General features: G+C 42.1%; 1 protein-coding gene across 1 annotated transcript in view; it reads right to left on the bottom strand.

The window, feature by feature from the left end:
- The window catches only part of LOC141086031 (uncharacterized), a 971,752-nt gene that overhangs the window by 190,239 nt on the left and 767,390 nt on the right, over nt 1-14,123 (bottom strand). Inside the window, exons 87-88 of the mRNA XM_073571764.1 lie at nt 13,194-13,378; nt 10,415-10,592 (exon numbers count right to left, since the gene is read on the bottom strand). Coding sequence (XP_073427865.1) covers nt 10,415-10,592; nt 13,194-13,378 — 363 coding nt within the window. The remainder of the gene's footprint in view (nt 1-10,414; nt 10,593-13,193; nt 13,379-14,123) is intronic.

Here is a 14,123-nt window from a genome sequence, read left to right as displayed (position 1 = left end):
GCAGTTTGCAATTTTTACTCAGCAACATCCACTGCTGCTTCTTTATGGAAAACATTCATGGAGTCAAAATCGTCACTACATCTGTAGATAAATTCCCAAAGGGTTATAATTTCCAAAATTTGTTCACTTGAGGGGTGATTCTGCTTTTCTAGCACTTAGGAGCTCTTTGTATGGAATCCGCAAACTAGTCTAGGAAAATCTGCGCTCCAGGAGGCAAATAGCGCTCCATCCCTCCCAAGTCACTCCGTATGGCAAAGTGGTACTGTACAGCCACATATGGGGTATTTATACATTCAGCAGAAATTGTGGGCCAAATTCTGGTGTCATTTCTACCCATTTCCCAGAGTGAAAATGTAAAACTTGGGGCTAACACACAATCTTGGTGTTTAATTGGTAAAATGGGGTCACTTATGGGGGGTTTGCTGTTCTTGCACCTCAAGGGCTCTGTCAATGTAACATGACACCCTCAAACAAATGCAGCAAAATCTGTAATATGGTGCTACTTCCCTTCTGAGCTTTGCACTGTGCATCAAAAGTAGTTTTCGACCACATATGGGCTGTCAGTGAGCTCAGGAGAAATTGCACAACAAACTTTGGGGTCCATTTCTCCTTTTGTCCTTGTGAAAATACAAATTTTGCAGCTAAACAAGATATTTGTGGGAAAAATGTTTTTTTTTTAATTTCACAGCTTAACGTTTTTAAACTTCTGAAAAGCACCTGGGGGTTAAAGGTGCTCAATACACACCTAGAAAAGTTCCCAAAGGGGTCTAGTTTCCAAAATGATGTCACTTGTGGGGGGCTTCCACTGTTTAGGCACATTAGGGGCTCTTCAAACGCGACATGTTGTCCGCTAATTATTACATCAAAGTTTGCTTTCCAAAAGTCAAATAGCGCTCTTGCCCTTCCAAGCCCTGCAGTGCGCCCAAACAGTTGTTTTCCTCCACATATTGGGTATATGCGCACTCAGGAGAAATTGCACAACAAATTATATAGAGCAATTTCTCATTACCCTTATGAAAATGCAAAATTTGGAGATAAAAATAATTTATCTGGGATAAATTTGTTTTTTTTATTTTCACAACTTAACGTTATAAACTTCTGTGAAGCAACTGAAGGTTCAAGATGTTCAATACACATCTAGATAAGTTCCCTAAGGGGTCTAGTTTCAAAAATGGTGTAACTTGTTGGGGGTTTCCACTGTTTAGGCACATCAGGCGCTCTTCAAAAGCGATATGGCATCCGCTAATTATTCCATCAAATTTTACATTCCAAAAGTGAAATGGCGCTCCTTCGCTCCCGAGCTCTGCCATGGGCCCAAACAATAGTATTCCCCCACATATTGGGTATCAACATGCTCAGGAGAAATTGCATAACAAAATGTATGGTCCATTTTCTCCTGTTACCCTTGCGAAAGTAAAAAAAAATAGGTCTAAAGAAAATTTTTGCAAAAGAAAAGTAAAATTTTATTTTTTCCTTCCACATTCCAAAAATTCCTGTGAAGAACCTGAAGGGTTAATAAACTTCTTGAATGTGGTTTTGAGTACCATGAGGGTTGCAGTTTTAAGATAGGTGTCATTTTTTGGCATTTTCCATCATATGTGAGGTGGTCCCTAAAAAAATGGTTTTGCAAATTTTGTTGTAATAATGAGAAATCGCTGGTCAACTTTTAACCCTTATAACTTCCTAACAAAAAAAATGTTTCCAAAATTGTGCTGATGTAAATTAGACAAGTGGGAAATGTTATTTATTAACTACCTTATTTTGTGCAATATGACTGATTTAAGGGCATAAAAATTAAAAGTTTGAAAATTGCAAAATTTTCAAAAATTTTGCCAAATTTCCATTTTTTCCACAACTAAACACAAGTCATATCAAATAAATTTTACCACTATCAAAAAGTACAATATGTCATGAGATAACATTCTCAGAATTATCAGGATCTGTTGAAGCATTCCAGAGTTATGACCTCATAAAGTGACAGTGGTCAGAATTGAAAAAATTGGCCTGGTCAGGAAGGTGAAAACAGGCTTCGGGGTGAAGGGGTTAATGTTATATGTTAATGATTTGTTACAGGCCCTGGGGTGTGCAGTACTGGAAGAACTCTCTACATCCTCTCTTCATTATGTCACATCTTTCCATGTACGTCACACTGACCTGTGACGTCAGTTGCAGCGCTGTAAGCACAACATTTCCACTGATGAAGTCGCCTTCTTAAGTGGCAATATGCGTGGGGATTGCTGTATCCTTATTTGGTCATAGGTATAGGTCATTATTAGAGTTGAGCGACTTTGGTCGGATCGAGTTTCGTGAAACCCGAATGAAACAAAATTCGAGTCGGATGAAACTGGTCCCACTAGGGCAAAAAAAGCCGGAGTTTCGTCTGAAACCTGACCCCAATGCAAGTCAATGGGAAATAAAAGTCGGTATTGAGCGGATGACATTCATCCACTCAATGCCAACTTTTATTCCCCATTGACTTGCTTTGGGGTCGGGTTTCGGACGAAGCTCCGACTTTTTTTTGCCCTAGTAGGACCAGTTTCATCCGACTCAAATTTTGTTTCAGTCGGGTTTCATGAAACCCGATCCGACCAAAGTCACTCAACTCTAGTCATTATCAGTACTTCTGTCCTTTCTTGTCCTCTCCACAATTGTGCCAGCAGCATAGGTTAAGACCATAAGTTAAGACAGGTAGGTTATTTCATAGGTTATTATTAAATATGCATCATGTTGTATGCATTTTTATTTTTTTGCACATGCACTTTGTTATTATGCTTATTGTATTTAGCCTGTGCTTTACATGGCTGTAAATTTTTGATACATCTTCTATTTAGTGTATTTCATTTGCACCCTGTATGTCTAATATACAACATATTTTTTGTTACATTTTTTTGAGCTGATTTTGGCCTGCTTTTCTAGGCAGTAAAAGCATTTTTATAACGTAAAAGCATTTTTTACATTTCATGCACAGGCATTTCTACGGACTTCTGCGCAGGCGAATGAATCACTGTGCAGTAACAGAGCCTTGCTGGCACCAGCGCAGAAGAACAATGAAGACTCTGCCTATAGAAGGGCGGATAAGATTCACATAACCGCATGAGTGGACGGCGCATGCTAGGGATAATAGTGCCGCAACTGCATGTCACAGGTTAGTGTGACGTTGTCACGGGGGCTAAGTTCAACTAAGGCTGAAAGACCCGGGGCCCCTGTGGTGTCCCTTTACTAGGGGAAACCCTGTCTGACCCTCAACCCAGGGTTTTTGCTGAAGGTGCAAATGCCTGAGCCTCCGACCTTTCCTTATCTCCTGCTCAGCCCTGCACTTCACCCTCCACCCTCCACCCAGTGAGAAGTCACCACCAAAGCTCCCACACAAATAATGACAGACAGGGAGAACTTAAACTGCACTGCGCCGCACACACACAGGAATAAACAGTAATGTGAACAGGGCACAACTAAACACAAATATGGGAAGGAGAAAGGATAACGACGGATCATACGACACCAGATATGAATCTCTCTCTCTTGAACACCTCCACTCCAGACCGGAACCACTTGGTATGAAACACAAGCTATAATCGGCGACGCCCATAGGCCAGCATGACTATTTAAAGACCGTGGGCGTGACTAACCATCCAACCTGGTCTCCAGCAGGATTAACCCCCGAGAGCCTGAAGATCAGGCCGGCGCCACTGAGGCTATAGTGGCTGGAGGTGGAACTACCTCTGCCTGCCGGATGCTGTGGTGTGAACAGCGTCCGACATGACAGTACCCCGTCTTCTACGAGGGACCCCAGGGCCCTCAAGACTCATAGGACCCGGCTTGTCCGGATGACGACGGTGAAAAGAACTGACCAGCCGATCCGCATGTATGTCTGAGGCTGGAACCCAAGACCTCTCCTCTGGACCATACCCCCGCCAGTGCACCAAATACTGAAGAGTACGGCGTACTACTCGAGAGTCCACTACCTTGGCGACCTCGAACTCTAACTCGCCATCCACCATGACTGGAGGTGGCATCGGCGTTGTGTCCACAGAGCCTACCACCTTTTTCAATAAAGCCCTGTGAAACACGTTGTGTATCTTGTACACTGCGGGAAGTTCCAACCGATAAGCCACTGGGTTAATGATGGCAGAAATCCTAAAAGGCCCAATAAACCTTGGACCCAGTTTTAAAGAAGGGATTTTGAGTTTTATGTTCTTCGTAGCTAACCACACCCATTCACCCACACACAGGTCCGGACCTGGCACGCGTCTACTGTCAGCCACCCGTTTGTACCTGGCACTCATGCTCAACAAACGCTGTTTCACCCGCCTCCAGACTGATGACAATTGGGCTCCTAGCTGATCCTCCTCCGGGACACCCCCGGAGTCACCCTGACGTAAGGTACAAAACTGAGGATGTTGACCGTACACACAAAAGAATGGAGACTCTCCTGATGACTCTTGGCGGTGATTATTTAATGCGAATTCGGCCAGAGGAAGGAAAGTAGACCACTCCTCCTGGTTGTCGGACACAAAGCATCGTAAATACTGTTCAAGATTTTGGTTCATGCGCTCAGTTTGTCCATTAGACTGTGGATGAAACGCCGATGAATGTGACAACTTGATCCCCAACCTTGAGCAAAAAGCTTTCCAAAACCTCGCCACAAATTGCGTACCCCTATCAGATACTATGTCAGACGGTATTCCGTGGAGTCTGACCACCTCCTTCACAAATACCTGAGCCAACGTCTTAGCATTGGGCAAAGAGGACAACGCCACAAAATGCGCCATCTTTGAAAAACGGTCAACCACCACCAGGATGACCGTGTTCCCTGCCGAGGCTGGCAAGTCAGGGGGGTTTTTCTTCATTAAGAAGAAAGATGGGGGGTTACGCCCGTGTCTGGATTTCCGAGAGTTAAACCAGATTACTATCCGTGATCCCTACCCAATGCCGTTGATCCCGGATTTGTTCAAATGTCACGGGGGCTAAGTTCAACTAAGGCTGAAAGACCCGGGGCCCCTGTGGTGTCCCTTTACTAGGGGAAACCCTGTCTGACCCTCAACCCAGGGTTTTTGCTGAAGGTGCAAATGCCTGAGCCTCCGACCTTTCCTTATCTCCTGCTCAGCCCTGCACTTCACCCTCCACCCTCCACCCAGTGAGAAGTCACCACCAAAGCTCCCACACAAATAATGACAGACAGGGAGAACTTAAACTGCACTGCGCCGCACACACACAGGAATAAACAGTAATGTGAACAGGGCACAACTAAACACAAATATGGGAAGGAGAAAGGATAACGACGGATCATACGACACCAGATATGAATCTCTCTCTCTTGAACACCTCCACTCCAGACCGGAACCACTTGGTATGAAACACAAGCTATAATCGGCGACGCCCATAGGCCAGCATGACTATTTAAAGACCGTGGGCGTGACTAACCATCCAACCTGGTCTCCAGCAGGATTAACCCCCGAGAGCCTGAAGATCAGGCCGGCGCCACTGAGGCTATAGTGGCTGGAGGTGGAACTACCTCTGCCTGCCGGATGCTGTGGTGTGAACAGCGTCCGACATGACAGTCGTTTAAGGGAGGGGAGTGACAATATAATTAAGAGAGGATACAGGGATTTCTTCCAGGCACCGCCTGCCAAGTAGCCTTGAAAAAAATCACACCGCAGCTATGAGGCATGCAAATAAGACTGGTTTAACCATTCTATCACCTGTATGCCCATAGTAAAAGCTTAAATTCATCCAGGGGGTGAAAGATTCCCCTTAGGATATGTGCACACATTGCAGATTGGGCTCAGGAATTTCCTGAGCGGATTCTGCATCTCTTGTCAGAATCTGCAGGTAAAAATCTGCGCATTTTGTATGCAGGTTTTTGTTCAGATTTAGGCTGTGTGCCCGCGATGCGATTTTTAAGTGTTTCTGCCGTGAATTTCGGCGTGAAAACGCTGCGAAAACGTTTAAAAATCTTGTACAGAACGCACCCCATGCATTCCTATGGCATTCCGCACATGCTGTGCTAATGCTGCGCTTTTTTCCGTGGCGGAATCGCATCGTGGAAAAAATCGCAGCATGCTCATTCTTTTGTGTGGAATCGCAAAGAATTGCCGCGATTCCGCACCCATAGGAATGCATGAGAATCGCTTACTTCCCGCATGTGGCTATGCCCACCATGCGCGAAGCTAAGCATCTCATGCGCGGTTGGTACCCATGGTGTGGAGGAGAGGAGACTGTCCTCCAGGCCCTGGGTACCATGCCCCTGTAAAAAAAGAATAAAAAATAAAAAATCGGGGTATATTTACCTTTCGACGTCACGCGCAGCCTTTCCGGGTCTCAGAGCTCCCAGTAATGCCTTGCGGCAAGGTCCTGTGATGACGTAGTCTCTCGTGACTCTAGCGGTCTCGTGAGATCAACATCATCACAGGTCTCGCAAGGCATCGCTGGGAACGGGAGCGTGGCTGAGACTGCGCGGGACATCGGAAGGTAAATGCACCCCGATTTTTTATTTTTTAATTATTTTTTACATTCTTTCTTTTACTATTGATGCAGCATAGGCAGCCTCAATAGTAAAAAGCTGGTCACACTTGTCAAACACTATGTTTGATGAGTGTGACCAACCTGTCAATCACATTCCAAGCGATGCTTCAAATCGCTTGGAAATTGCTTGAATATTGCACGCAAAAATCGCGGCAAAATCGGAAACATAATCGCGGTAAAATTGCGCGAAAAAAACACGCGATTTCTGGGAAGGAGTCCGGTTTTCAGTGTCCGGATTTAAACGCAACGTGGGCACATAGCCTTAATGTGGATTGTCATGCATTTTTTGGCCTGCGATTTTCTATAATGAAATGGGTGTAGAAACGCAGTGGAATCCCCACAAAGAATTGACATGCTGCGGAAAATAAACCGCTGCGGATTCTGTGCGGAATTTTCCGCAACATGTGCACAACAATTTTATTTTTCCATTGGTTAACATTGCATGGTCAAACACTTGCGGATCTGCAGTGATTCCGCGTAGATAATCCACTGCGGATCTGCAACAAATCGGCAATGTGTGCACATACCCTTAAGGATGATGTTACTGCTAACATGAAGAAATGTTTTTTTGCAGTCCATGCCAATTTGCCTGAAATGGATCTATTTAAAAAAATCTACAGTGAAGACTTGATAGTTAGCTACGGGCCTATATTGTACCTCCATGTACCTTCAGCAGCATTTTTGTCTTGGGAATTTATGCATAAGTATGCAGATCCTTATGAGAACACCATGCAGTGCCAAATGGATCACAAAAGAGGTGGTGTTAATGTAAATATGCATTGAAATGGGAGCTTTGGCCATATTTTAGAGGCAATCACATCCACATCCACCAAATTCTAAAGTAGCAAAGCATGTGTATGCATGAGTAATTAAAAACAAAAAATAAAAGAAGAAATAATATGCCTGAATAGAGTAAGTTACTTCATTGCAATATACACTGCTAAATGTGCACTAGGCTTTAGAGATAAGTTAAAAAGCTACCAAAATGTCACCACTGACAGTCGGAAATCTTTAATTTAGTGTATAAAGTCAGCAAATATGTCTCTGAAAATCAATATGAAAAATCCTCTATTGACAAGTTTTTTTTACCATCTGTATTTTACATAACACTAAAACCATTCACTTAAATCTTGAATTATTTTAGTAAGGAAAGTACTGTATTTTCCTTCAAAAACTCATACATTAAAATATCAGAAAAATCATGTCATTGGTTGAGTAATTAATGTTACGTGCATGTAAAGACATTTAATTGTAAGCAGTGATTTTTTATTGATTCTCAATGTTGAATTATGTTAAGCTTCGATGAGAATTAACCCAACCTGCTTGAAGAGGACTATTGATTCTAGAACATGTAGTTGTACATTTTCAGACAAGATCTCATCTGTAATTTAATTTTTAGGCGGAACTGTTTCAAAGATTGATGTCAGTTTTGGAAGATAATGGAAAAACAAATTATGTTACTAAAAATAAAAAAATAATATTCTATTTTTACAAAGTAAAATACTGTATCTATTAGAGATGCATATATGCGTTGTCACATTGAACGGACTTGCCGTATATAAATAAGTCTGCGTTTTAAAAGGGTAGTGTCAGGAATGTTAGCTCCATACCTGAGGGGCCCCTTGCACTTCTGGACTGGCTCCGTCTCTGCGGCGGGTCAACCGTCATCCTTCACTGACCACGACGGGGTGGGGTATCACCTCCAGAGGGCAATGTTTGCGAGGGTGCTCACTAAGCCCCGATAATACATTCTAGGAGATACACTCCTAGCATCGCTGGGAGGTGGGACTCTGTTGCTTCCAGTGATTATGTTGTGGGGGACCCCGGGACGCCAGCAAGTGCGAGACACCATACCTGCTGGGGTAGTCAGAAGGTGGGAGGTTTCCTCCAGTCTTCTCTCCCCTCCTCCGGTGTCTCAGTGGTCTGGAGGGGGAGATTGGGCATTGCCCAAGCGTGAACAGATTTAAAATTGCCATTTCCTCCTTTGGTTGCTGATTATTTCAGCTCCGGTTGGTGGTTAAGGTCAGGGTTGCTGTGCTTCGGAGAAGGTTCATGCTTTGGAGCCTGTGCTTGGTTTATCATTGTTCACCTTAGTATATGCAGTTGCATACGGGTAATGTTAGGCATCAGGTTTCTGCATCTGCTCTGCAGGAATCCAGAGTCTCACATCCTGTGGTCTACTGCTGTCTATCTACTGCAGAGAAGATTACTTTGTATAAGACCGCTCCGGAGACTAAGTTCCACTGTGCTCCTACTGGGCATGCTCACGAGGCGATCTCGCATTGGAGATCGGGAGTCATGTGCCCAGGTCCTGCTCCAGATCTCATTGGTCCATCTCGGAGATCTGGAAGGTCCCACACGGCTATAAAAAGCGTGCATGACCATTCGGCCATGCGCTAGTATAGACTATACTGCTATGTGTGAATGGTGACGGATGTATGATTCTGGTGACTGACTTATTATGAAACCCCTTCCCTCTGATATTATGCATGTGGTTAGGGAATTAGTTCAGTAGTCTGCGCCAGTCTGTGGCAAGCCTTAGGCCACTGTGCACACCGCACCTCTGCGCTAGCGTCCGACATAGCGCCTGCTTTGTAGCTGTGTCGTCCAGCGGCAGTGTCCTGCGCCGCGCTGCAGTTGCAGCCCTTCTTGGCATTCGCAGTAGCGACGCCGCACACACGGTAGGTTTAGATGGATGCAGCCCCTCTGTCTTAGTTCCTGCTCCTGTGACCTTATACCGTGTGTGCATTTACCGGAGGCCTGTGACTCTAACAGGCTCAGCCTTTTTGTATGTTTTTGCTGCGGTGCCTCTGTGTGTGAACAGCGCCCGCTCTGCGCACTTCGGGTGAAGTTGAACCCGTGCGCATTATATCGTCATATTGCTCATCTGCCATTACTCAGCAGCGGTTGTAACACCTACTGCACGGTGGACACCGAGAGGCGAACACACTTTATTATTATTTTTATTTAGTGCGTTCCGCCGTTCCTAACAAAAGTTCCCCCGTTGCCAGGAATGGAAGGCGGGTAAAAAGTATACCCAACCCATCCTTAAGGGTGTGCGGCAGTATGACGGCTAGTGCCAAGTGTGCCCTACACACTGCTCTTGCTGGCTAGCAGTAGGTCATTTCACCATGCCCAGCATAAACAGGTAAGCGCACATGAGCATATGCAAATAGCATATACAAAACAAAATCGTTCAGAATAGGTCTCACGTGTTTTATTTTTGGAACCACTGACAACTCAAAAAATCTGCTACCTGTATTATAAATATTATTATTTATATAGCGCCATTATATTCCACAGTAGTTTACAGATATGGTTGTCCCCATTGGGGCTCACAATTTAAATTCCCTATCAGCATGTTTTTGGAGTGTAGGAGGAAACCGGAATACCTGGTGGAAACCCACACAACTACAGGGAGAACATACAAACTCCTTGCAGATGTTGTCCTTGGTGGGACTTGAACCCAGGATCCAAGCATTGCAAAGAAACAGTGCTAATCACTGAGCCACTGCATTGCCTACATATTATTCAAAATTGCATGCTTCTTAATACATTTGGTGCATCATACTCCAGTGGAATTTTGGTTTATGGCATAATTTAAGAACTTATTCAAGTAACCCAGATAAGTCTGTGTGCATATGACTTACGTACATGACTGCATTATAGCTGAATGCTTGAGCATTATGTTTAAAGCCAAGGATGGGAGTAGATCACTTACAATGAAGTCAGGAAAGCCTTTCCTAGAATCATTTCCCCTTAATAGTAGTAAATATCTAAATATATGGCTCATACATGAAGCAATTATACGTTTATGTGCATGGAACAAGTGAAGACTTCCAAGTCCTCACATTGAAGAAGATTGCTGGCATTCACTGGCATTATAGTTTACCTTGTTCCTCTAGGCTGCATGACAGGATCTCATACACAACAGCTTTAATAAATTCTGCGTCGTTCAGCGTCAGGGCAAGACAAGCATATACAGAGCTTACTTCTTCCATCACTGCTTCAATAAAGTTCTTATCGCAGCTCTTAATTTTGTCGTAGGTAGACAAGACTGTATTCAGGGCCTAATTGTACAAGTAAACATTTTCAGAAATCTTTTGTGTCAGAGGAAATCCCATTATCATAGCAAGAAACCATCACAGTAGCGACCTGGAACTACTCTAAATGTAAATGATGTATCTCAATATCTAACAGGTTAGAAATGTACACCATATAAAAGAATGTGAATATAATTTAAAGTCAGCTTTCAGGAAAACTGCTTGAAGAAACATTAAGAACTAGAAATTAAAAAATAAATCAACAGCTCCTCTCTTAATTTCTCATTCCGTTTGATCCAATTTTTCTCATATTAAAATTACCCTTTCCCAACATATGACATACATGTATCATATGCACACAACATGTATGGGTTTCTGTAACAGGCTCAGGAGCTTGAGCCTGACTTATACAGATGCTGACTTTGTTAGACAGCATGTAACAGCGGTGATCTGATTTAATCTACGGTAATCTCCGATCACTGCTGCAAGTCTCTTAAATGTGTCTGTCAATCTGACACCAGAAGTTTTGGTGTGCGGCCAATGGGTTACACCAGTGGTGTCTGACTGCTGGAGTCCCCGCTAATCTTGAGAACTGGTGCTCTGAAGCCCCAGCTGAATGGAGCAGAGGTTGATCATGAGCAATGTCACTCTATGGGAATATCAAAGGTCAGTCAGTCTCAGTGCTCAGCAATCTCGAATAGTCCCATTAGGAATGAATGGTGTGGGAGAGCACATAATCGACCTCCGCTGCATTCAGCCAGGGTTCTTCAGAGCCCTGCCTCTTGGGATATGTGAGAGTAGGACCCCCAGAGTTTGGAAAGTTATCCCCTATACCATGGATACAAGATAACTTGTGAATTACCCTTTAAGAATTATTTTCTAAGTTTGTTGCTCTATTAAAGTGGGCCTATCACTTAATTACCTTAGAGGGATTCTCAAATGTCATAATTTTTATTTTCAGAAATAATCTAAATTTATCTGTTCACAAAAAATAGCCGCAACCATACTATTTACACGATACTTATCTTGTCTTAACCCAGTTCTGCAGTGGATCATTGTGCAAAGTGGAAACCTCTGGAGCTATACTTTATTATTATGCTGCAATTACTGAAATCTAGGATTCAAGATAATTCAGTAGTGGTAGTGCCAACTTTATAGTTCTAAAGGAGCCACTGGATCCCTTAAAAACATATCACTGAACCTATTTAGTTGTACCTTGGGCAAGAGTTATTGCAGTGGTATATGCTGATTTAATAGCAAGAAGAAACCCAAGAAAAGAGGGACCAATATAACTTGTCAACTTCCAAAATCAATCAAAAATCCAAAAAAGGGGAAGCACCGACAAAATACAATTAATAGAAAATTTTATTAGATACAATCCTAAATATTAAATCACAAATTAATTCAGAGCAAGGCAGAGTGTGCTCCATGCAATCAAAGAAGGATACCTAGCCAAAGTGGACAATATATGCACATGAAGAAGACACTATTAAAATTCAAAATATGTTTCCAACCCCATGTTAACATTTATAAAAAAGTAAACCCAAGTGGATAAACATGTAAAAAGCTGGGGTTTATGCGTACCGATTCAAATCCATGACACTACAATACAATGCATAAAATGCATAATGCGGAATAAGATTAAATTCATGGATTTGAAAAATATCGTAGTAAAAAGTACATAGTGTAATGAGAATCCCTAAATACAGGGAATATCCCAAGAATATCCAATTAAATCAAGCAATGATGCTACTAAAGTGCATGGTATAGGGATCAAGTGCATATATAGTAAGGATGCCAGATAATAATCAAGCAAACAAGCTTAAAGGAGGAATCCAGTGTATACCATTCAATTTGGCATGGAGATATGAAGACCCCGATGCGCGTTTCGCTGAATCGCTTCTTCCAAAAGGGGGGCATCCTGCCTTGCTCTGAATGAATTTGTCATTTAATATTTAGGATTGTATCTAATAAAATTTTCTATTAATTTTATTTTGTCTGGTGCTTCCCTTTTTTGGATTTTTAATAGCAAGAGTTCACTATAGGGTAGAATGGATTTTCAGCAATGCTTCCTGGAATACTAGAAATGACCTCACTTACTCCTTTAAATAAAATTTGATGCCGCTACTAAAGAAGACCTCCCGTCAAAGTTTTTATCCTCTTAATACATTGCAATCATCATATTATATAGCACTGTGTACTAACAATTGTTAATTTTGCCTTTCAACCCAGCTAATTCTTCTCTTTTCCCTGCATGAGTCATCCCCCACTTCAACTCTTGACCCCACTGCTCTGTTCCTCCCCCTGCCAGGGACTTTTGCAGAGTTGATTCACGCAGGGAAAAGAGACTTCCAATTTCTACATAGAGGTTAGAAGGATTTAGCCACTCTGTTTTTAATCACGTGATGTCATAGACATAAAGGAAATTAGAAGAATTAACTGGGTAGAAAGGCAAAATGAGCAATTGTAAGTTAACAGTGACTTATAATATGATGACTGCAATATATTAAAAGGATAAACATTTTGATGGGAGGGCTTCATTAATTCTCACATAAAGAAGTTAGGAAAGTTAAAACAACAATATAAGCTTAATAACAGCTAAGCAATATGATGAAAGCCTAAGATTACCTGTTGTAGCTGCATAGGACTTATTTCTAGTAAGTGTTTCAAACCAGTTTGGGGATATATCCTCTGTGTTTGGAGAAATCCATGCAACACACAAACTGCATAGCAAAGTCTCTGTATTGTGAAGTAGCTCATTCTCATTCTAATACACATTTCCTCCTTCATCTGCTCCAGGGATGATAGGATGGCTATAGAAATAATTTTAAATATGAAGAATATTTTTAAAAAATGCATGTGTATGAAATTCTTCATAAAAGAGTTGATATTAGATGGGCCCTTCAGGACTGATTTTTGGAGGAACTAGATTTCTAATTTAGGGAGAGTTCTTAAAGAAGGTCACTATCAGCCGTAATCACTTAGGGAATTAGCTAATGTCCCAACAACCCCTCTGCAACAAAAGAACATTTTGTGGCCAGCATTCAAATGAATAGGCATCCATGTAATGTATGGACCAAGGAGAGATCATTTTCTGTCTTGTAGAGGCAATTTCGAGTGACAATTTTAATATGTAATTAAACGATATTCAGTTTTTAGACTTCACCGATATATCACATGTCCATTCTTGAATGTGATATATTGTCATGTAAATGTTTGGGCACCCTTAGTCAAAATTACTGTTATTGTGAGCAGTTAAACAAGATGAAGATGAAATGATCTTTAAAAGGCCCAAAGGTAAAGATGACACATTTGCTTTGTATTTTAGGCAATATATATTTACATTCTCAACTTCTACATTTTCAAAATTAAAATAACAAAAATATGCTGATGCTAAAGTTTGGGCAGCCTGCTTGGTAAGTACTTAGTAGCAGGCTGTTATGTCCCATGAATGAGACATTTTACAGACTGTCCTGTGCATTTTACATGCTGTATCGCAGTCCCTCATATTGTTTACTGTTGCTATGTTTTCCTGTGTTTTGCATAGCTGAAATCCTC

The sequence above is a fragment of the Dendrobates tinctorius genome, unplaced genomic scaffold, assembly GCF_039654945.1.
Source record: "Dendrobates tinctorius isolate UK_male_01 unplaced genomic scaffold, ASM3965494v1 ptg000007l, whole genome shotgun sequence".
NCBI classification, from domain to species: Eukaryota; Metazoa; Chordata; class Amphibia; order Anura; family Dendrobatidae; genus Dendrobates; species Dendrobates tinctorius.
The sequence above is the reverse complement of the archived record's forward strand: the minus strand, read 5'-3'. Positions and strand labels throughout refer to the sequence as shown.